The sequence below is a fragment of the Crinia signifera genome, chromosome 4 (genome assembly GCF_055691185.1).
Source record: "Crinia signifera chromosome 4, ASM5569118v1, whole genome shotgun sequence".
In the NCBI taxonomy this organism is placed as follows: domain Eukaryota; kingdom Metazoa; phylum Chordata; class Amphibia; order Anura; family Myobatrachidae; genus Crinia; species Crinia signifera.
The window spans coordinates 299,005,222-299,030,801 of NC_139220.1; the positions used below are offsets into that span (position 1 = coordinate 299,005,222).

Below are 25,580 nucleotides of genomic sequence, written 5' to 3' on the forward strand. Positions count from 1 at the left end.
ATCATTATACAGCGCAGTGTGATCACTATCAGTGTATAGATACTCAGTATCATTATACAGCGCAGTGTGATCACTATCAGTGTATAGATACTCAGTATCATTATACAGCGCAGTGTGATCACTATCAGTGTATAGATACTCAGTATCATTAAACAGCGCAGTGTGATCACTATCAGTGTATATATACTCAGTATCATTATACAGCGCAGTGTGATCACTATCAGTGTATATACTCAGTATCATTATACAGCGCAGTGTGATCACTATCAGTGTATAGATACTCAGTATCATTATATGCAGGAAACTGGCGACATAATGGGAGGGGGAGCCGATGATATTGAGTATACACTGATAGTAATCACACTGCGCTGTATAATGATACTGAGTATATATACACTGATAGTGATCACACTGCTCTGTATAATGATACTGAGTATCTATACACTGATAGTGATCACACTGCGCTGTATAATGATACTGAGTACATATACACTGATAGTGATCACACTGCGCTGTATAATGATACTGAGTATCTATACACTGATAGTATCATTATACAGCGCAGTGTGACCACCATACTTGAGGATCCTCCATCTAAGGCCCCGCTCCTTTTCTTGCCGCAGCTGCACCTCCAGTGTGGCAGGGCCCAACTTCCAAACATCTATAGTTAGAAGGTAGGTATAATTATACTGTGCAGTGCGAGAACTATCAGTGTATAGTTGCCCATTATCACTATACAGTGCAGTGTCATCATTAACAGTAAATAAGATTTACTAAATAAGATTTTAAAATTGCCAAGGCACACCATGAGATCTCCACAGGGAAAAAAACATTGGCCCCCACAGGGGAAAAAAAAAAAAAAAAACTATTGGCCCCCATATTAAAAAAACAATCACACTGGTCCCCACAGGTAACAAAAATAAAATACATTGGCCCTTTACATGAAAAGAAGAGACCAGTACACAAAAGTTGAACTGGTGGTGGCTGTAAACTGGTTTGGGCATCTGTAGATCTGGGGGCACACTTGGGAACAGCTCAAGGCACACTAGTGTGCCACAGCAGTGGTTGGAAAACACTGGTATAGAATATTAGGTGTAGGCTTTATATACACTCTCACCTTCTGTATGAGGATAATCTGCCATCTTCTGACCTTTATGAGGAACTGCAAGATTACCATAATAGGTAGTAACTCTAACCTGAGTGACTTGCTATTTGTCCAATAGTAACAACTAGTAATAAACATATCTGTCTTCAGGGGCGGATCCAGGATAAAATGACAGGGGGGGCACCATGATAAAAAAGGGTTTGAGTGGGGGAGGGGCGGTGTTAATGGTGCCAGTGTACATGCTAAGAGAGCGGCAGGAGAGGGTGGGAATGGAATTAAAAATAGGCCCTGGCATTTAAAGTACGCAGGCCCACCATGGCGACAAAAGTGAAGGATGCAGTTGTGCGCGCGCCGAAGGCGCGCTCCGGAAAAGGGTGTGTGGCCACTCAACAGGGGGCGTGTCAACACCATATACAACTTCTACACATTATGCAACAAAATACTAGAACCCATTATACTTGCCCCTTACAAATGATGCCAAATGGAATGAGCCAAAATTCAAATAATGCCACATGGATTGAGCCAAAATGTACATAATAACACACACGGATTGAGCCAAAATTCACATAATGCCAAATGGATTGTGTCAAAATTCACATAATGCCACACGGATTGAGCCAAATGCATAAAATGCCATACGGATTGAGCCAAAATTCACATAATGCCACATGGATTGAGCCAAAATTCACATAATGCCACATGGATTGAGCCAAAACTCACATAATGCCACACGGATTGAGACAAAATTCACATAATGCCACATGGATTGAGCCAGAATTCACATAATGCCACACAGATTAAGCCAAAATCCATAATACACTTCATAAACAGGGACATTGTCCACCAAAGGCTCGAATTAAACATTTACACCATAATGTCCATTACACGTTAAGTTACACGCCATTATGTCCATTATGTGTTATGCCAAACACCATGCCTATTAAAAATTATGCTACATAAGTGCTGCTTCTCTACATGCTTATTGCCAAGGGTTCCATGCTCATTGCCAGAGGTTCCATGCTAGTTGCCATGTGGGATTACATGCTCATTGCCAAGGGGGAATACATTCTCGTGGTAAATGGGGGACAGCAGAAGTGATAGCCACTGACAGTGGCAGAGCCTGGCTGTATTCAGAGCACTGCAGGTCCCGGTTATTTGAAATAATACCCCTTTCACACCAGAAAATGCATTCCCAGGTTGGCCCCTTTTACACCAGCCTAGTCCCTGCATTTTCTGGTGTGAGGGGGAGAGAAAACCACCCCTCCCCCCTTTAACCAGTTATCTCATTTAACCGCCTTTATCTTCGGAACCAACTGACCCATTTACATGAGACAAGTATTATATTGAAGAACTTTTGAGTGGGCTTTGAATGATTTTGGTCCAGTGAAACTGGAACGTTTGGTTCCAGAGTAATCTGCACTCAAAGAACATGAACAGCCATGAAATTACATTTCAAAAATAAAAAAATCGGTTTACACGCAATATCTCTAAAACCGATTGACCGATTTGGACCAGCCTGGTATGATATTGAAGACCCAGCGATTTGGAATTGAAAGAAATCAACCACAAGCTTCTGTGATGCCATGGCGGGAACTGGCAGCCGTCGGAACCGGGTGGGGGTCGGAATTGATGGGTCCCATATTATCCTATGTGGAAAAAACGTTACAGGTTTGCCAGGCGATATCTCCGGTTCCCAGGGGGCTAGAGACACGGGGCTGGGCTCGTTGGAAAGCCCTGTTCCTCAGCTACAAAATGACAGGGGGGGCACGTGCCCAGGTGCCCCCCCCCTGAATCCGCCACTGTCTGTCTTTAAAATAATCACGTGGACTTTGTTTCAAGGTTACCACTAGCAGGTGACTCTATATACAGGTATGAAATCTTCTATCCTTATTATCCAGAAAGTATAAAAAAACACTTCTCTAACGTCTTGTAATATCACTCACAGACATAGAGTTCAAGATTTTGCAATGTAAAAAAGCTTGCGGACCTCGCGCCAAATGATGGATTACACACACAAGTATGCCTACTCCCAGGGGTCTCTTCAGCTACCTTTGGTCTCCACTCCATTTTCCCACTGTGGAGGGGGCTGGGAGTTTGGGGCTGCTTGTAGACAACTGGGTGGTTGGGAGGGCAGGGGCTTCTGGGAGATGTTACTGTAAATTTCCCAGCGGCTGGCTCCAGGGGGAATGGCACTACACAGGGGGGAAGCATCACTCACAGAGCGTGTCACACATACTCAATGATTGCGATGTTCATCTAGAACTGCGATCACATCACAATTTTAGCTATCACAAATGCAGGAAAGGGGCGGTATCCACCTTCACCTGCATTTGAATTGCTACAGATCACATATGCGAGCTGCTTAGCATATATGAACCAACCTGAATCAGGTTTTACATCCCCTATTAATGATTTATTATTTTTCAGTGTTATGGACTACCATGGCAAACACTGTCAAAAGGCACATGATGTAATGAGCAGAGTGTCTTTGGAATGACACTCTGAGCTCTATGTACTGTGTAGATCCACTTATTCACCCCCCTCTGTCTACATACAGCATGTTGAGAGCTCTAAGCAGCCATACCTATTTTCCCACCAGAGAGAGTTTGAAAAGGAGATAGCGATTTGTGTAGGACAGCTAGGAATTCATATACTGTATATGCTTTAATAATACTTAACTAACTCTGCTTAGCCTCAGAGCATGACACGATAGTACCTATGGAAGGTCTACATAAACAAACTAACCCTACTGGATGGTTCAGAGAAGTGTGATTAACATGCATTACATAGTGAAGACACAATGAAGGTTTATATCTATTTATTTATATACATATATTTATAGTGATACACTTCCTAAAATACAAGTATTCAAAGAAACAATCTGACATATAAGTATGGATAACAAAAATATATATATATTTGTATATTGCAGTGCCTCTATTACAACCAATAATCACAAATATTATTGCTGAATCCTATGGAATGAGCTTAACTGGCTGGTGTATGGAAGCGACTGAGAAAGGACCAATGGGAGAGAGGGTCTATCCGGTACCTCCACCTATCAGATCCACCGTAACAATATTCCTGCTGCCAGGCTGCACATACATATCTTACTGCTCAACTTTCTGAAGTACCTTTCATTGGAATCACTGTATTCTATACCACCCCCCGGAGCTTTCTGAATAATAAGCATTTATTTGTATCACATGATTATCTGTACTAAAACCATAACAGCCAATCAAACGGTTGTTCTCATTGTCCACTTTGGATCAGTCCGGTAAAAGCTCGTTGTTGTTTAGATGTTAATGGTTTAGTGCCATGTTTCCCAACTCAAACCCTCAGGGACTAATCTGCATGTTTTTCCAGATCTCCCAGTGAGCGCACATGTGCAGTCATTACTGCCTGATACACAGGTACTGCTAATTACTGGGATACTGAGGAAATCTGTAAAACATGCACTGCCAGGGGTAGCTGAGAGCTGGAGATGGGGATTACTGGTTTAGCACAATGTTAGTAATAAGCTCTCACCTGGCCTCTGCCATCATTGTATCACTCGTTCACATATATGCTCATTACTGCGACATGCCTTTCCTGATTTATCCTGAATCTAAATGATCAGAAGCACATTCTCGTGTCCAACCATAATCCACCATTATGTCCCTCTATCTAATACCCCTGTTCTGCCTTCTCTCTATCAATCATATCTTATAAAACGTCATAGCAATAGTCTGCAGATCTGTACTCTCCACCCCATTCACACCCCACCTGACCACCCTCTCCCTCTCTCCATGGTGCTGAAGCTGGGTGCATAGTGGTTATTGCAGTGCAGTGATTCAGGGGAGGCCTTGAGGCTCTGGACGGCATGCAGAGGTAATGGCACCCTTCAACCTCTGTTCAGGCGGGGCGTAGCAGGCAGCAAAGGGTGTGGAAGCTGGTATCCCACAGTCCTCCATTTACTGGGATTCATTACCTGGGGTTATAGTCTGAGTGTTCAGATTTTTCTCATCTCCCTGGGAAGAAAGTGAAGAAACGAACATTCAGAAAGCAGATTGTTGCAAAGGGCCTGCAACTCCTTATAAGCAATATCCAATAAAGACAGAGGGCCAGATGTACTAAGCTTGGAAAGTGATAAACCATCAGCCAATCAGCTCCTTACTTCCATGTCACAGGCTGTGTTTGAAAAATGACAGATGGGAGCCAATTGGCTGGTGGTTTAGCACTCTCCATTTTATCACTTTTCAAGCTTATTACATCTCACCCATAATTTCACATATGTACTTTGCTACCTGTTGTTACCATATTATCAAGGATGATATACTGACATACTGTTTTATCACCATGTCACACATGTGCCTCCTGTCTGTGTCACCCTGTACTGGGAGGGACAGACCCCATGTCACATAGCTCCCTCCTGCCTGTGTCACCCTGTGGTGGGAGGGACAGACCCCATGTCACATAGCTCCCTCCTGTCTGTGTCACCCTGTGGTGGGAGGGTCAGACCCCACGTCACATAGCTCCCTCCTGTCTGTGTTACCCTGTGGTGGGAGGGACAGACCCCATGTCACATAGCTCCCTCCTGTCTGTGTCACCCTGTGGTGGGAGGGTCAGACCCCACGTCACATAGCTCCCTCCTGTCTGTGTTACCCTGTGGTGGGAGGGACAGACCCCATGTCACATAGCTCCCTCCTGTCTGTGTCACCCTGTGGTGGGAGGGTCAGACCCCACGTCACATAGCTCCCTCCTGCCTGTGTCACCCTGTGGTGGGAGGGACAGGCCCCATGTAACATAGCTCCCTTCTGCCTGTATCACCCTGTGGTGGGAGGGAAAGGCCCCATGTAACATAGCTCCCTCCTGCCTGTGTCACCCTGTGGTGGGAGGGACAGACCCCGTGTCACATAGCTCCCTCCTGTCTGTGTCACCCTGTGGTGGGAGGGACAGACCCCATGTCACATAGCTCCCTCCTGCCTGTGTCACCCTGTCGTGGGAGGGACAGGCCCCATGTAACATAGCTCCCTCCTGCCTGTGTCACCCTGTGGTGGGAGGGACGGACCCCATGTCACATAGCCCCCTCTTGCCTGTGTCACCCTGTGGTGGGAGGGACAGGCCCCATGTAACATAGCTCCCTCCTGTCTGTGTCACCCTGTGGTGGGAGGGAAAGGCCCCATGTAACATAGCTCCCTCCTGCCTGTGTCACCCTGTGGTGGGAGGGATGGACCCCATGTCACATAGCTCCCTCCTGCCTGTGTCACCCTGTGGTGGGAGGGACAGACCCCATGTCACAAAGCTCCCTCCTGTCTGTGTCACCCTGTGGTGGGAGGGACAGACCCCACGTCACATAGCTCCCTCCTGTCTGTGTCACTTTGTGAGGTTTGTTATCAAAGAATACTTAGAATGTGCTCAAACACATAAGTAAACATCTTGTGGTTAGAAAATAGCTTCACTATTTGATAATATTTAGAAACACTTACTGGGCTGCAGGTCTTGGAGTTATGATTATATAGCAGCATCGCTATGTCATTCTGCCCAGCTTCCAGCGCAATAGAGAGAGCCGTGCTGCCATCCTGATGCAGAGAGACATAAGGATCAGACCTAACATACACAGTCCACATATCTCATTACATCATACACAGCAGTGATAGCAATCATATACATTATACAGCTCCTCCCTATTACACTATACACAGCGCAGACACCTCTGGGGGAGATCCCGGTAATATCTGTGTATTATACAGCTCCTCTCTATTACACTATACACAGCACAGACACCTCTGGGGGAGATCCCGGTAATATCTGTGTATTATACAGCTCCTCTCTATTACACCATACACAGAGCAGACACCTCTGGGGGGAGATCCCGGTAATATCTGTGTATTATACACCTCCTCTCTATTACACTATACACAGCACAGACACCTCTGGGGGGAGATCCCGGTAATATCTGTGTATTATACACCTCCTCTCTATTACACTATACACAGCGCAGACACCTCTGGGGGAGATCCCGGTAATATCTGTGTATTATACACCTCCTCTCTATTACACTATACACAGCGCAGACACCTCTGGGGGGAGATCCCGGTAATATCTGTGTATTATACACCTCCTCTCTATTACACTATACACAGCGCAGACACCTCTGGGGGGAGATCCCGGTAATATCTGTGTATTATACAGCTCCTCTCTATTACACTATACACAGCGCAGACACCTCTGAGGGGAGATCCCGGTAATATCTGTGTATTATACAGCTCCTCTCTATTACACTATACACAGCGCAGACACCTCTGAGGGGAGATCCCGGTAATATCTGTGTATTATACAGCTCCTCTCTATTACACTATACGGAGCGCAGACACCTCTGGGGGAGATCCCGGTAATATCTGTGTATTATACAGCTCCTCTCTATTACACTATACACAGCGCAGACACCTCTGGGGAGGGGGAGATCCCGGTAATACCTGTGTATTATACACCTCCTCTCAATTACACTATACACAGCGCAGACACCTCTGGGGGGAGATCCCGGTAATATCTGTGTATTACACAGCTCCTTTCTATTACACTATACACAGCGCAGACACCTCTGGGGGGGGGAGATCCCAGGTAATATCTGTGTATTATACACCTCCTCTATATTACACTATACACAGCGCAGACACCTCTGGGGGAGATCCCGGTAATATCTGTGTATTATACAGCTCCTCTCTATTACACTATACACAGCGCAGACACCTCTGGGGGAGATCCCAGGTAATATCTGTGTATTATACAGCTCCTCCCTATTACACTATACACAGCGCAGACACCTCTGAGGGGGAGATCCCAGGTAATATCTGTGTATTATACAGCTCCTCTCTATTACACTATACACAGCGCAGACACCTCTGGGGGAGATCCCAGGTAATATCTGTGTATTGTACACCTCCTCTCTATTACACTATACACAGCGCAGACACCTCTGGGGGGAGATCACGGTAATATCTGTGTATTATACACCTCCTCTCTATTACACTATACAGAGCATACCCTGTAGACAAGGGATGGACTATGACTTACATTATCGGTAAGCGCCACATTGCAGGTAGGTACTGCCAGAAGCATGCTGACTATATCCACATGGCCATGCTCACAGGCACACATAAGCGCTGTGGAGCCGTCGTGATCCTGCACATTGACATCCGCCCCACACTGCAGCAAAGCGCGCACCACATCCAGACGCCCGTGGCTGACCGCCAGCATCAATGCTGTTTGCCCTGCCTGAGATTAGAGAGAGAGGGGCACTGGTTATCATTCATTAGACAAAAAACGGGAGACTTATATAACAGTCACATTTCATCATTTTAAGGGGTAAAATTACTTTAATAAAGTTTAAAAAATAAAATGAAAAGAAATGATGTTGCTCAATCAGGGTGTGTTTGTGCTAGGAGGAGAAGGAGTTTGGTTATGGGCGCTGTTATTCATCTTGCCCATGGCGCTAAAACCCATAACACCATGGGCAAGAGTAAGACCTCCCTAAATGAACATGTGCTGCATTACAGTCAAGCACATATAAGATGCAGCGGAGGTGCGGGGTCCTACATGCGCAGTGAGGTTGTGGCGGCCATCTTGGTAAAGGTGGCTGGCTGGCTTCACAGTAACACAGCTGTAAACAGCACTGGAGCACTCTTTTCTGGCACCAATACTAGATGAATAAAGGTGGCCATACTCACACAGATTTATCTTCAGATCTGGCTGGTTGGAACAAAAACATGGTTATGGATGAGCGCAAATGACAGTTGACCATTTGCTTGGAAATGCTGGAAAACTAACAAACTGTCACTCATCCATAACCATGTTTCTGCTCCAACCAGCCAGACCTGCAGATAAATCTTACTAGTGTATGGGCACCTTAAGTGTTGGGAATCATTGGCAGGACAACTGCAAATAAGAATGTTTTTTAATCCATAAAACTACCCCCAGTATAGGTGAGCACTGCCTCACTGGCCAAGAGAGGCTTAGGTCCCATTTGTCAAAAAATACATAAGAGTTTGAAAGACTAACAAGATGAAAAATCTATGAAGCATCAAAAATGTAAAAAAAAAAAAAGTAAACATTGTAAAAATTGTTTACTTATTGACCCTTACTGCCAGTGTGGAGCACCACTGTTTGTAGCCGGCTTCTGACGTCTGTAACCAGTTATCACCATCAAAAACACGTGCAAAGGCTTTTTCGCGATTGATAATGGACATAAGACAGAGGTCTGCTGTACCAGGGACCGATCTGCCGCAGGCAGGGTGGGTCAGTGGGTAAGTACGCACCTGGCTGGCTCTGCAGTTGACGTCTCCCAGGCGCAGCATCTGTGTAACTGTCTCTATGTCCTCGCTGGAGCGGAAAGCTGCCAAAGCTGTGAGCATGAGGGGAGTGAAGCCGGCCTTATTCTGTCTGTTTACATCACACAGGCCTGGCAGAGAGATAGAGGCACAGGTGAGAGATAGAGGCACAGATAGAGCAGGAACCCAGGATGATAGTGCGAAACTCACACAACGATGATCATTCAAGAAAAACAAAACAATGGCAAGATAAATCAAAAAGATAAATATTATTATTTAGATGCATCAAAATTCTGGGGATTCATAGACAATATGGAAATTATTCAGACGTCGGGGACCAGATGACGGGATGACCTTCATTAAGTGGGTGGAGCTAAAGTTATAAAGCTCCTCCCATCGGAGTGTCGAGGTACTGATGACACAATTCACCGTTTAATGAGGTGGGTGGGGACTGACGCATTTCACCTCATGCCCTCATGCATAAGATGCTGTGAGTCCCCCTGCCGCCCCCTTGCCGCTTACTATGGAGCGAACACCCCGGTGATTGTGAAACTCGTGTTTGTGATTGCATGTGTGCATATTCGCGCATGCGCAGACCCCCACCATCAAAAACAGTTCCGAATTTGCTGCTCACCGAGCAGGTCTGAATGGCCCCTATGTTGCCTTATGGATAATTCCAGCTTAACCTAGGATCCTGGTTAGGACTGAGACTGAGTGGACACTGAGGAGCCCGGACTACTATTTGTATATTTAGTATTAGTTACTGAAGCCCATCCGGTATCTGGGCTAGGGCCTCAAGGATCCTAATCAGGCCTAGTGTTGTGTGACATGTTCATGGTATCCATATGACCTCACTACAGCATAGTACTTAACCCTTTGCCAACATCTGTGAGAGATGTGCAAGATATCTGCCAGCGTTATATAAATTCATATACTGATGGATACTTCTGGTGGGGGCCAGGGATGGTCACATGCACGTGGAGCTCCCATCCCCCGGAGCTCCCATCCCCGGCCCCTAGAGAAGGGAAGAAGGGGCGCTCTGTGCGTCCGGAGAATGTGGCCAGAGGAGGTCGGAGTGGAGGACGGAGGAGGGAAGTGGATGCCCCCAGCGTGGCAACCCCTCGGCCGGGAAACAGGCAGCAGAACAACAGCTGCGGCCGCCAGTGTCAATTCCCAGCTGCCGCCCTCCCCCTCAATGGCACAGAATGGTGCAGTGGTGCGGCCTGCACGGAGGAGGTTAACAGGTGCCTCCGGCTCGGCTGCCCCCCCACCCCTGGGCGACAGGCGGCCAAACAACGGCAGCGGCCACCAGCAGCAAGATTCTGCTGGAGGACACACTGCTGCAGCCTGCCCAGAGGTCAGAGGCGGAAAGCCCCCCCTTCCTGAGAGGCTCAGGACGCGGCAGAGGACGTGGCCGCAGGTGCACAGCTCGGCCCCCGGCATGTCCTCCAGAAGTGGCAACCCCCCCATGGGCACCTGGCGGCAGCACCCACCCAATGCTCTGGACGATACACAGTGGCGGTGCCCGCGCAAGGGAGGAGGTATGATTAGACTATCAGAGGCAGTGGCGTGGAACTCAGGGCCCAACTCCATCCCCAGGCCTCACTGACTCCCCCCGCCCCCCCCCCCCCCCCACCACCGCCCATGCTGGCTCCCCACGCTGGTTCTCCTGCAGGAAGATGGCCTGTTGAGGCCTTCAAGATGGCGCCTCAAATGGCTGTCAAGGAACTGTGCACTCAGCCTATGTAACCCTGTGCATCCTGTGTGATAACTGTACTGTCTCTGCTATAACTGTGCTGTCTTTTCTCTACTGTTACCTACCTGGCTGCTGCAACAACCAGTGGCGCCGCTGATGGCTGCCTAGGTGCTGTGCAGCTCGGCGGAAATGTGTTCTCTTTGTGATAACTATACTGTCCCGGCTTATATTGTCACCTACTTGGCTGTTGCAGCGACCAGTGGCACCATGTATGGCTGCCTAGGCTCTGTGCAGCCTAGTGGGTATGTGTTCCCTGTGTGATAAACTGTATTGTCCCTGCTTATATTGTCACCTACCTGGCTGCTGCAGCGACCAGTGGCGCCGCTGATGGCTACCTAGGTGCTGTGCAGCTGGACGGGTATGTGTTCCCCGCATGAAATGTCTTAATGTAATGTATGCAATGTCCTCCCCCCTCCTTCATCCATGCTTGATGCTGCACTGTAATCCACAAAAAAATCCTAGTGTGCGCAAGCATACATGGCCAATAAAGTTGATTCTGATTCTGATAAATAATGTTGTGCTAAAAAATATATATTTCCTATATAAGGTAAGGTATGATGGATAAAAATGTTTACTTGGCACTAGTACTATTTTTTCACACCCATTTCGACAACTTCACTTGGCACTCAAAGGGTTAAAGTTTACTTGTATTACACCTTTAAAATGAATACTTGGCGACACTTTGGTAAACACCCCCCCCCCCCCCTGTCGAAGTTGAGGGTTCTGCCACATTGGTCATGTATACTTACCAGTATCTAGTAGCTGCCTGACCACAGTGAAGTTGGACTGGGACACAGCATAGTGCACTGCCGTGTTCCCTTTTGCGTCAGCCAAGTTCACAATGGCTTCCAGTAGCCGCGGAGACATCGCACGGAAGACATTTAAATGGTGGCGGATGATGGCTGGGTCCACCTCCTTCTGCCGCAGAATTTTCATCCACTCCTGCAGAACGGCGGCATGCGCTGCTACCTGGACACAAATCCACCACAGTTACATCATACACACACAGAACATAAAACACTTTACCTCATAATATTCCCTGGTGGCTCCAAAACATGCAAGTTTTATAATCGTGACAAGCAATAAACTGTTTTGAGGGTGTCGGCACCATCTCAGTCATTTTGACATCACTTGTTGCTTTTAAGCGGCCCTCTTTTCCTCTAGAACACAGGATCTCAAAGTCGGTCCTCGGGACCCCACAAAGTGCATGTTTTGCTGGTTTCCTCACAGAATCAAGTGAAATAATTAGCTCAACCATGTGTCAGTGAGTAATGAGTGCACCTGTTTGGTGACCTGGAAAACGTGAACTGTGTGGGGCTCTAAGGACCGAGTTTGAGAACCACTGCTGTCCTACAATGTATAGACCATTAAGGTATATTAGCATACACTTGAGTTGTTGGTTAGATGCAGTCTCTAGCACAGTATATCTATTAATAACGGAATATACTGACAATGAAAAGCCTCCTTTTTGCTTATGGAACTAAAAGTACCAGCCAGCCAATAGATTATTTTCTTTTGGAAGCATCTGGCTTGTTTGAATTTGCTGTTCTACAGCACCTGGCGAACCATTGGTTGCTTAAGCCTGGCATTAAATATTCTTCTTACCTTCTCGGTATCTGTAAGTGCAGCCGGGTCATCCAGAGACTTCTGTAGAGCCACGCAGCCGGAAATCAGTATATTGCTGAGCTCCACCCTGTATTACAAAAACATGGGTGTCTGTACAGGACAACAATATCTCATGCTGCATGTGCCTTGCAGTCTCATAGTTAACAGAAACGCTCTTTGCAAGTGAATTAGCATGTAGGGGTGTGGTCATTTAAAAATGAATATAATCTGATAGGTTATGCTTTTCTATTTAAGATGTTGTCTGATTATTTACATAAGAGCAGTGGGATGTGTCTCCGCTTCCAGGGGTGACATCTGCAGGAAGTACTCTACTATGCTTTATAAAGCTGCAGGTGAAAGACTGCATTGTCCCTTTATGATTTCTATGATCTACATGTGATAGTTCAGTTTGGGTTCGGTTGCTAGGCAGCAGGAAGTATTACCTGGGGGCTGGACTAGTAGGTGGTGAGCCGGTAGTCGGGGCCTCCGTCGGCTTGGTTCTCTCTAGGTCTTTGGGCTGGCTGCTGGACGCAAGCTGCAGTTGGGATTCTGCCTGATTCAGGGCCTCACTGGCCTCATGGTACTCACTCTCTGTGCTCTCACTGTCAGATGGATTTTCCATAGTCCCGGAGTCCTCAGACGATGCAGAATCCATACTAGATGAGAATGTTATGGCAGCCATATTAGTGAAGTCAGACAATGAATTATCAATTGGCATAATAACGAGTCATAAGTAAATAGATTGCTGTATTACTAGAATGTCACTCACTCTCCATTCACTCCGGAAAACTGTGACGCTTTTGTTTCCTGTTCGTCCTGTGTAATTCGTTTAGTGGATTTCACAAACAAGTCTGAAAAACACCAATAAACAACACAATGACAATGGGGACCCATATTGTTAGACTACGTAAAAGGAATAATTACAGAAGACATGAGAGAGGCTGACACGGGGAGCATGCAAAATGGTGAGCCGTGGCCTCAAGACAGGCATGTCCGGCTGTTGTGAAACTACAAGTCCCATCATGCCTTGCCACAGTTTTGCTATTTGGGAATGCTAAAACTATGTAATAACATTAGTCTTACCTCTTCAGTGCTGCAATAATATAATAATACTAGTCTTACCTCTAAAGTACTGCAATAATATAATAATACTAGTCTTACCTCATCAGTACTGCAATAATGTAATAACACTAGTCTTGCCTTAGCAGTACTGCAATAATGTAATAATACTAGTCTTGCCTTAGCAGTACTGCAATAATATAATAATACTAGTTGTACCTCATCAGTACTGCAATAATGTAATAATACTAGTCTTACCTCATCAGTACTGCAATAATATAATAACACTAGTCTTACCTTGGCAGTACTGCAATAATATAATAATACTAGTTGTACCTCATCAGTACTGCAATAATGTAATAACACTAGTCTTACCTCATCAGTACTGCAATAATATAATAACACTAGTCTTACCTTGGCAGTACTGCAATAATATAATAACACTAGTCTTACCTTAGCAGTACTGCAATAATGTAATAATACTAGTCTTACCTCATCAGTACTGCAATAATATAATAACACTAGTCTTACCTCAGCACTACATTAATATACCAGTGGTATTCCCTCATTACTACTACAATAATATAATAGTACTGGTCTTACCTCATCCTTATTACAACAATAATATAATAACACTAGTATTATCTTATATTTTCAGAATCCACTTAACCCCCACAGGATGTTCTTGCAGTGTGGGTGGAAACCAAAGCTCCCAAAAGAAACCCATGCAAACACAGTGAGGACATACAAACTCCACAACAAGAGGGCCTGAGGGCTAGATTTTCTTAGTGGCTGCTTTTTTAATAGCTACATAAAATGGAAATTTCAATAAGTATACAGCAGTAGTTATCAACCGCGGTCCTCAAGTACCCCCAAAAGTTCATGTTTTCCAGGTCACCCAGCAGGTGCACAGGTGTCCTCGTTATTCACTGACACATTTTAAAAGATCCACAGGTGGAGCTAATTACTTCACTTACAATTCTGTGTGGAGACCTGAAAAACGTGAACTGTTGGGGGTCCTTGAGGACCGAGGTTGAGAACCACTGGTATACAACACTGTGGAGTAACTTTACTAATATTGGAGATCTACTGAAGATGGGATGTTGCCTATAGCAACCAAACAGCCCATAACTGGCATGCTACAGACTGGCTTTGAATAATGACAATTAGGGGTCAATCGGTTGGTCGTTTGTCACTCTCCATTTTAATCCCGTTTCATAGCTTAGTGCATCTGCCTCCCTGTTTTTTTTTTATTTATTTTTATATAAGTTCCAATTTAAATTTCAAACTCAACAAGAATTAGGGGGAGATTCTCTAAGAATCTCCGCCCCACTTCGCCGCCCATCACATTTATAATTATCGCATATGTTCTAACATATGCGATAATTAAGGCAAAGGACAGCTCTTGCGTTAAGAGCTGTCCTTTGCGGTGAGAGTCGCCGGGTCCCAGCAGGTCCCGGCGGCTCCCCCCTCCCTCACACACCCGGCGCTGCTGCTGCTGCGCCGGGCTCTCCTCCTCCATGCACCCGGAAGAGGATCAGTGCAGGGAGAAGGTCACAGGTCCGGGCAGCACAGATCTGTGCTGCCCGGACACAGGTGAGGGAGCGATGCGGGGCGGCGTAGCGTTGCGGTAGAAGCCCATTGGCTTCTACCGCAATCTGGCGATGCCCCCGCCGGAAAACCCGGTAACCCGGCGGGGGATGCTTACAGCATCCCAAAATGCGGTAAAAACCCCGATAACGGGGTTTTTACCGCATTTTTCGCTTAGAGAATCTCCCCCTTAGTGGCTTACAAAAACTGCCGCTTAGCGAATCTAGCCCATGGCCCCAGTGCTGCCCACATATAATGTAACTCTACAGTATATAAATACTATACCTGTGCTATCTACTTCTCTCCTGGCCATAGAATCACCAACAATGATTTCAGCTCTCTGAATATTTTGGTTGGAGGACTGATCCTCTCTTTTATTCTCAATATCAAATCCTGTAGAGGAGACAAAAAGAGTCAGTGACGGCACCTAATGCCCGGAAAGTCTTCGCAAAAATTGTCGAAATGTTGGACCACACAGATCTATGTTCATGGATGCCGATGGAGAATTTTACCCCTTTTTGTGAAATATATGGTGTTTCGGGGTGGGAACAAGGCATGATACCACCCTGACTTGTATTAGTGATGTGAGCATGTATTTAAAGCTCTGTGCAATTCGGAGTCCAGCATATGGGGATGGATGGGAAGCCTGATGCTGGCGAAGTGCCCAGACTAATGATGGAGGTCGCCAGTGCAACTTTGCGCTTGCCAGCATATAAACCCCCATATTAGCTGAATAAATACTCCAATTACCATGGCTTCCCCGGCTGCCCGCAGATACAGCCGCATTGCCTTAGGCTCAGGAACTAGAATTATTTTATAAATCTCATACAACTTTTACATGGTTCTGACCACAGACGTTTAGTAATGATTCAATTTCCCAATCTGTCTACTAAATGGCCCCCTTCTCAGATTTGTTATTGATAGCTATCAAAAGCTAAAAACTGGGACTTCTTCTACTTTGGGCTTATTCTGTATGTTATTCATGTAAAATATTATGACCAGGCTCTCGCTCACCCTTCTTCTCTCCATCTTTGGGTATCTGTCCAGTGATGCTGATTTTCTTCACCACATGAACATGAATGGCAGGGCCAGCTGAAGAGAGGAATGGTTTCTCCATTACCTCTCTGCTTTTGTAGACTTTGGCTTCATCTCCTTCTCTAGTTTTAACTAGCCCGACTCCTCTGCCTTCTAAGTTACGTGCTCTCTGTGGCTGGACCCCAGGTCCAACTTCAGTGCTGGAGACCACTTCACTTCCTCTCTCCACCCTGGCAACCTTAACGGCATCAGCCCTCACATCCTCATTCTTCTCTTTCCTCAAAGTGTCATCATTTCTTGTTGACCGCTCAGCTTCCTCCAGCTTCCGGTTGGCATTCTGAACCTCTGTCAATGCTCGGCCAAGCTGCCTTTCCAATACTGCAACTTTAGCAGATAGTGCTTGCACCAGAAGCTTTTGCTTGTCAACCTCTGGCTGTCTAACCGGAACAGGATGGAGGTCCACTTCTCTCACCCAGACTCCAACACTGCAGAACTTTTTAGCAGGCCTCCCATCAGATGACAAGGATTCCTTTTTGGAATTTTCCGTCTGGTCTTCGGGCTCTTTATTGATCCCGACACATCCTTTTCCCTCTTCTCTCATTACAATCTCAAGTTTCCCATCTTTGGACTCTTCCTCTGGAATTTCAATGTAAAGCTCTCCCCTGGTCTTGCTCTTAGTGTTTCCCCCTGGGTGACCCAGGTACTTCTGGCTCTTAAGCTGGACACTGAGCTGACGTTTCTCCTCTTGGAGCACTGAGATCTTCACTTGGAGCACGGGAATCATTTTGACTTGTTCTTCCAGCTGGCGTAGTCTCTTCAGCGCCACAGCCATTTGTTCCCGTACGTGCTGTAGATGGACCGGGGTGGGAGACACTGGAGTAGACATCCCAGAACTTAGTGGAGTAAAAGAAGACAGTTGCTGGCAGGAAGACGAGGAGGGCAGACGAGAGAGAGATGGAGTGGAGATGGAGCTGGTGGACCTGCATCCAAGACTGAGTGGACGAGACTGCCCAGCTTCTAGCTTCTTGCTAGCGTCGAGCAATGTTCTCTCCACCCTGGGATTAATGTTGTTATTCAATGCTTGAGGTCCACTCCTGACTTCATATGCTGGATAAAAACTTCTTCCACAGTAGGAATATGATGAATGACGGCTGCAATAAAAGAAAGGGAATCAGAAATCCTTTGGACGGCATTTCTCTTTCACTATGACATCGCAACCTTAAAATGAATTGGATGTGGATGAGGTCTACCAACCTTTATCCACTAATACACAGTAATATATTGATGACATAGTACCTGTCATTGCTGGCATTGGAGCAGAGAGACTCTGTAGAGGTCCACCATGATCCCGTGTAGCCGGGGCCCCGGGGTAAGGATCCATAGCGAGGTCTACGGTTGACTGGTACTCGCTTGATGGTGTGGCCTTTTTCTATGTCGTCAACGTATTTCAGAAAGTCCAAATCCAAGCGATAGCCATATGGTGTCTCCACCGAATACGGAGCCGCATCAGGGCTTTTCATAGCAGACAATGAATTTGGGACGGATTTACCTACATAAAAATAAAAAAATAAATTTCCCACCACGCACTGATACACATCATTCTACAAATATAAGTCACATGTATATTATGGGTGGGGTGCAGTGATGTCACTTCTCTAATTTGCCTTACTTACATTACAAGACCAATGCAATATATTTTTTAGTACCTGGAAAGTGAGTCTCCATTTGTAGAACCTGCGCCATCATCTCTGTAATTGTTTGGACCAGAAAGGAACAGGGTAGAGTTTATTGTGTCAATGTGTCCTGTAAGAGGAGAGAAGAGGTGATTTGGTGATTGTATTGTACATTATGTAGGGGTAGCAAAGTAGGGTCAATGGGGTTGTAGTGGTTACAGGGTATAATTCACAGACATGTATACAAGTGTCACATATTGGACCTTATTCTGGTCCACACACAATAATCTGCGAGCTGACATCAGCCGCTAAAGCATATGATAGCAATACTGTCTTTGGGCAGTATTAAAAAAGTTTGGGTTTGGAACACAGTTCATCAACTGGATTAGGTTGTTGTATTGTGCTCCTAGAGCGAGGGTCCAGGTTAATGGATTTGTTACAGAGACATTTGAGTTAGCAAGGGGGACAATGCAGGGATGCCCGTTGTCCCCGATGCTGTTCATTTGGCAATAGAACCCCTTGCGTGTGTCCTTAGACAGTCCCCAGATCTTAGGGGCTTGGGTCAGGGAGGGACAAATAAGCAATTGATATCACTTTATGACGATGACATGTTGATCGGTACTTGTTTAGTTTCACAGCGGCCGATATATCGGATGCGATATCGGCCGATATATCGGCCGATCCGATGCGATTTTTTATCTGTTCATAACCCCACTATCCACTACGCATGGAGCCACCGAGCCCAAAGCGTGGTGAGCGTAGCGCGCCCTCCGAGGGGACGCGGATTACTGCGCTCGCCACATTATATACAAACTACTCCTGACTCTAGACTGACTTATATTTTTGAGCATCTGGGATGCAGACGGGGAAGGTGCTGACATCATGTGACTTCTGCTGCCCGCCCCTGGCAGGTATCGGCCTGCCTGCGTTCGCATGGGGACACCCAGCATTTTTTTGTGGAAAACGTTGGGCGTCCCCATGTGCCTTTCCCCTGTCCACCCCCGGCCTGGCAACTATGCAAGTTGCCAAAGCCATTCACTCAGGGGGCCTGCACATACACACTTCCAAGAGTGCCTCGGAAAAGTTGCATTACTTAAAATGCACTATAAGATGCCGGCCTGTAGGGGGAGCCCTTGCACCAGGCTTTGCTCAGCTTTGCTCTGGTTTACCATCACAATACCTTGTGTTTCCTAGGACCACTTACACAGGACGTACCATGCCCACAATAGGAGGCTAACATTACCCCCCTGCAATCTAGCTGCCATGTCCCTCCTGCTTTCTTGGCACGTGGCATTCGCCCGCAGCCCATTACATTCCTCAGGCTTCTGTGGCCTTCTGTTCTTTCCTCCTCTGTCATCTTTTTTTCTTCTCTGGCTTCTGTCTCCTCATCATGTGCTCTGTGTGTATCATACGTACAGTTCATGCTCTGTCACGGGGTCTAGATAATCAAGATACATCTTTCTGTTGTATTCTCAAATATTCCTCCCTATGTCCTATGTTATTCAGTTGTGCACCCTCTATCTTCTCACACCCAGCACCATCTGTACCCCCAACTTTCTGCACACTCCTCTCACTCCACCCCGTCTTTCTCTCTCTACTTCTAGCCCTCTCTCCTTATTCATTTTCCCTTCTGTTCCTACCATTTCTCTCTCTCTCTGGGCGCGATGTATTAATATACATCGCCGCCCCTCGCCGCGACACCAGCACATATGTACTAACATATGCGGCTGGCATTGCTGTGCGGTGACCCCCCGCGATACCTGTAATGTGGTTTGAGGGGGGTCTTCGTCACCTCCTGGGCTCTGCAGCGGTCCCTGGTGTCTCCTCCTCTATCCCCCCTGCAGCCGGAAGGACATCCCCGGCTGCAACATGCTGCTGGGGGAGGAGAAGCAGCATGGAGGACAGGGGAGGGGGGTGCAGACGAAAGGCAATGGGCGGCGATAGAAGCTTACTAATATCATTAACACACCAATATCAGACACACACACTGGACTATAGGGTTGGCTGCCAGTGTCGGGCGGGTGTCCAAGAATGGCCTGTGGCCGGTGCAGCGACCAGCAAGGGCGGGTGGCCGGGAAGGCGGGCTTTGATGGACTCACGGATTTTAAAGTGCGCACGGGCATGTGATAAAATTATATCACGCCACATTTTGCCGTGATGTAATCTAATCACATGCCCGTGCGCACTTTAATTGCCAATGTGTCCAGGGGGAAGGGGAAGAAAAAGGAAGCCCAGTTGGTATGTAAATGGAGAATGACCGGTAGCCTTTGCTGGAAGGTAATAAAAAAGTAAACTATATTTGGCCAAATGGGTGGTCCGGTGCACCCTCTGACCACCCCCAGTTTTGCCTTACATGGGCAGTATGAATGGGTCCATACACGTGTGTTTAGCAGCATTACTAGGGAAGCTATATATATATCAGCCTAGGGAACCTGGAAACTTTCATCAGACCCCTGCTCTAACTAATATGCCCGTAGGTTTTTGGAGTGTGTGAGGACACGGAGCACCCGGAGGAAACTCACACAAAACAGGGAGCACATACAAACCTCACACCATTGGGAATCAAATCCAGGACCTCAGTAGTGTGAGGTGGTCATGCTAACCATTACACCAACCATGCTGCCTACTTTTTCCTTGTCACTCTTTCACCACCCCTCCATACCTATCCCCCTCTTGTTCGCTCTTCTTTTCTTCCTCCTTACTCTCTCTCCATTCCTGTCAACATCTCCTTATTCCTTTTCCCTCCTCTTTTATTATTATTATTATTATCCGCTGCCATTTCTCCTCTCTTCTCATCTTTCCTCCCTGCCATACCATTTACTGTCCCAGTTTCATCCTATATCTACCCGCCTGTCCTATATATCTCACTATCTCTCGCGCTTCCTCTGGAATCGCATTCCCCCGCCTTATCTGCCCTTCGCTGTTTAATTCTGTTCCACTGGTTCATCCTGCGTCCTCTGCGCGGTCTACGTTCCAGTGGCTTCCCCCCCCTCCAGATCCCGCTATTCTCCCCCACAAGCTTTCTTCATGCAGTTCTGCCCTGGCAGACACACACTTATTGTGCCTGGCTTGTCCCTGTCACAGAGGTTCCCCAGATCACAGTGACAGCAGGCTCTCTGTTTCCTAGCTCCAAGCCACAACATCCCACACTGTGTGCAGCTGTGCCCCCTCCTATCCCCATTCCTTCCTTCTTCAGGGGGGGCATGAACTTTACTGGGCTGATGTCTGATGTAGCAAATAGTCACAATATACTGCGCCTGAGGAATCATCTAACACAGCTACAATATAGTAGTGGCGTGAAATACATTCAATCAGTGCTATTGGGAAATGCGAGATTGACCTTATAATATAACTATAACTCACACTTCATATGGCGCTCATAGTCCCTCAATCACATTCATGGATACATGTACTGGCTTCTATACAGCCCTGACACTACTCCTCCCATCCTCCTCTACCCAGCTCTACTATTCCTGTACTGACTCCCCATACACAGCCCTGACACTACTCCTCCCATCCTCCTCTACCTAGCTCTACTATTCCTGTACTGACTCCTCATACACAGCCCTGACACTACTCCTCCCATCCTCCTCTACCCAGCTCTACTATTCCTGTACTGACTCCCCATACACAGCCCTGATACTACTCCTCCCATTCTTCTCTACTGATCTCTACTATTCCAGTGCTGAGTCCTCATACACAGCCATACACAGCCCTGACACTACTCTGCCAATCCTACACTACACCTCTATACTATTCCTGTACTGACTCCCCATACACAGCCCTGACACTACTCTGCCCATCCTACTCTACACCTCTATACTATTCCTGTACTGACTCCCCATACACAGCCATACACAGCCCTGACACTACTCATCCCATCCTACACTTCCCAGCTCTACTATTTCTGTACTGACTCACCATACACAGCCCTGATACTACTCCTCACATTCTTCTCTACTTAATATATATCTCTACTAATCCAGTGCTGACTCCTCATACACAGCTAAACACAACCCTGACACTACTCTGCCCATCCTACACTACACCAATATGCTATTCCTGTACTGACTCCCCATACACAGCCCTGACACTACTCTGCCCATCCTACTCTACCCAGCTCTGCTATTCCTGTACTGACTCCTCATACACAGCCCTGACACTACTCTGCCCATCCTACACTACACCTCTCTACTATTCCTGTACTGACTCCCCATACACAGCCCTGACACTACTCTGCCCATCCTACTCTACACCTCAATACTATTCCTGTACTGACTCCCCATACACAGCATTGACACTACTCTGCCCATCCTACACTACACCTTTATACTATTCCTGTACTGACTCCCCATACACAGCCCTGACACTACTCTGCCCATCCTACTCTGCACCTCTATACTATTCCTGTACTGACTCCCCATACACAGCCCTGACACTACTCTGCCCATCCTACTCTACACCTCTATACTATTCCTGTACTGACTCCCCATACACAGCCATGACAGTACTCTGCCCATCCTACACTACACCTTAATACTATTCCTGTACTGACTCCCCATACACAGCCCTGACACTACTCCTCCCATCCTACACTACACTTCTATACTATTCCTGTACTGACTCCTCATACACAACCCTGACAATACTCCTCCCATCCTACACTACACCTCAATACTATTCCTGTACTGACTCCCCATACACAGCCCTGACACTACTCTGCCCATCCTACACTACACCTCTCTACTATTCCTGTACTTACTCCACATACACAGCCCTGACACTACTCTGCCCATCCTACACTACACCTCTATACTATTCCTGTACTGAATCCCCATACACAGCCCTGACACTTCTCCTCCCATCCTACACTACACTTCTATACTATTCCTGTACTGACTCCCCATACACAGCCCTGACACTACTCCTCCCATCCTACACTACACCTCTATACTATTCCTGTACTGACTCCCCATACACAGCCCTGACACTACTCCTCCCATCCTACACTACACTTCTATACTATTCCTGTACTGACTCCTCATACACAGCCCTGACACTACTCTGCCCATCCTACACTACACCTCTCTACTATTCCTGTACTTACTCCACATACACAGCCCTGACACTACTCTGCCCATCCTACACTACACCTTTCTACTATTCCTGTACTGAATCCCCATACACAGCCCTGACACTACTCTGCCCATCCTACACTACACCTCTCTACTATTCCTGTACTTACTCCACATACACAGCCCTGACACTACTCTGCCCATCCTACGCTACACATCTTTACTATTCCTGTACTGAATCCCCATACACAGCCCTGACACTTCTCCTCCCATCCTACACTACACCTCTCTACTATTCCTGTACTGACTCCCCATACACAGCCATGACACTACTCTGCCCATCCTACACTACACCTCTATACTATTCCTGTACTGACTTCCCATACACAGCCCTGACACTTCTCTGCCCATCCTACACTACACCTCAATACTATTCCTGTACTGACTCCCCATACACAGCCCTGACACTACTCCTCCCATCCTACACTACACCTCTATACTATTCCTGTAGGGACTAATGTGGATGGATGAATATTCTATGTAGAATATGTGTGGGCTATATATAACGGGTGATAAATCATAATACATTTGAGACCTTTACACAAAAATGAGAAACATAGGGGCTAAAGGGGATATGCTATTACCTGCGATTGATGGGTAATAGCTTCGCCGGGGGCTATCTAATTAGGCAAAATCCCCAAAAAGCAGCCTTGCATTCACTGGACGGAAATACGCAGGTTTCACTGAGAGACAGGTCTTTTACATGCAAACGTGAATAAGACAGTTAGAGGCTACAGTACCAGCAGTGGAACAGACTTAAGGGCCCCAATACATCAGCAATTAATTGTGACAATTTTCAGATATGGAGATGATTGCCACAATTAATTTTAGATGTGTGGGCTCCCCCTTTTGACAATCCCAATCAAAATCGCCAATCGATTGCTTAATCAGGTTTTTAAACATGTTTAATAATCTGGTATTATCTGCAGATCTTTTTTATATGTGTGGGCATTCCCAATTCGTCGTCTTCATCTATTTACATTATGAACAGCTGAAATGACAATCGATTGGGGCAATTTCCAGATATGAAGATGCAATCTTTAGATGGAAAAATCTGCCGATCACTGAAATAAATCTGTAATGTGTGGGCAAAGTCAGATAGATTGTAAAATCCATTTATCTGGCCAAAATATCCCTATATCTGAAAATCCATAAATTGTGATTGCTGATGTATGGGGCCCATTATATGCAGCAGCCAGAGGTATAGAATTCTCGTGTGGCAGATGCTGGCCTATCTGCTCAGAGTACAGCATCCTAAGGAAAGAAGCTGCGGAACATCACTTTACACATCAACTAGAAGCGCAGCTGTGCACTGCTACATCTGAGAGGAATCTTTTAAAATGACTTATTCCAAATATAGATGAGCCCCAAAGCAGTGAGTAGAGATACTAGACTTGGTATGGGGGTTGGTCACCAGCAAGTTGTTACAGTCATTAGGTCGACACCATTAGGTCGACATGCATTTAGGTCGACATGCAGGAAGGTCAACATGAGTCTAGGTCAACATGAGTCTAGGTCAACATGGGTTAGATCAACAGGCTCATAAGGTCGACAGGGTCATTAGGTCGACATGGGTTAGGTTGACAGTCAAAAGGTCGACATGGGGTTTTTCATTGTTTTTTTTTTACCCGAATGTCGACACAGGCCACATGGACACCGGTTAAAGTGCACGGCGTCCCCTCGCATGGAATGCTGCGCTCACCATGCTTAAGGCTTGTGCCTCCCTACGCTCGGCACACTATTTTGTTCTCCCACCACGCCCTTTCTCTCATTCCTTTTTTCCCCAAAAATGTAACAGTGTGGGCTGGGTGAAATGAGGGAGATTGCTAGACTAATGAGGGAGATTGCTGCTATGTCAGGGAGTCTCCTGCAGAATGCAGAAGGGGAGGTAACTACTTTTTGATGTAACAGTGTGATGTGGGCTAGGTGACATGATTGCTAAACTAATGAGGGAGATTGCTGCTACTGTATGTCAGGGAGTCTCCTGCAGAATGCAGGAGGGTGGGCAGCTATTAGTTGGATGTAAAGTGCAGTATAGAGTTATAGTTTGTAGTGGGGTTTAGGGTGGTAATACAGGTTGAGTATCCCTTACCCAATATTCTCCTGGTCCCGAGCATTTTGGAGAACAGATTATTCCGTATTTTGGAATATTTTTATATTTCAATGATGTATTTTGAAGTATCTTGCATTTATGCTGTATAAATACATTAACCACATGAAATACACACAAATATATTTTATTTTTGGTACTTATGTAATATCTGGGCTCCCGTTTTTCTTATGAGACCGCGTCCGCTCGCCACGCTTCGGGCA

The 25,580-nt window shown here is 46.4% G+C and overlaps 1 protein-coding gene across 5 annotated transcripts in view; it reads right to left on the bottom strand.

Annotated features, from left to right (window-relative positions):
- Window positions 1-3,906: 3,906 nt before the first annotated feature.
- KANK2 (KN motif and ankyrin repeat domains 2) overlaps window positions 3,907-25,580 on the bottom strand; it is a 71,736-nt gene continuing 50,062 nt past the window's right edge. For all 5 annotated transcript variants that reach the window (XM_083185165.1, XM_083185170.1, XM_083185168.1 and 2 more), the window contains 12 exons: window positions 18,166-18,262; window positions 17,756-18,008; window positions 16,439-17,610; window positions 15,710-15,817; window positions 13,545-13,626; window positions 13,219-13,431; window positions 12,776-12,863; window positions 11,920-12,139; window positions 9,403-9,545; window positions 8,162-8,362; window positions 6,574-6,666; window positions 3,907-5,115 (listed from right to left, as the gene is read on the bottom strand). In XM_083185165.1, the coding sequence (XP_083041291.1) occupies window positions 5,059-5,115; window positions 6,574-6,666; window positions 8,162-8,362; window positions 9,403-9,545; window positions 11,920-12,139; window positions 12,776-12,863; window positions 13,219-13,431; window positions 13,545-13,626; window positions 15,710-15,817; window positions 16,439-17,610; window positions 17,756-18,008; window positions 18,166-18,205 (2,670 nt within the window). In that variant the 5' untranslated portion in view covers window positions 18,206-18,262 and the 3' untranslated portion in view covers window positions 3,907-5,058. The remainder of the gene's footprint in view (window positions 5,116-6,573; window positions 6,667-8,161; window positions 8,363-9,402; window positions 9,546-11,919; window positions 12,140-12,775; window positions 12,864-13,218; window positions 13,432-13,544; window positions 13,627-15,709; window positions 15,818-16,438; window positions 17,611-17,755; window positions 18,009-18,165; window positions 18,263-25,580) is intronic.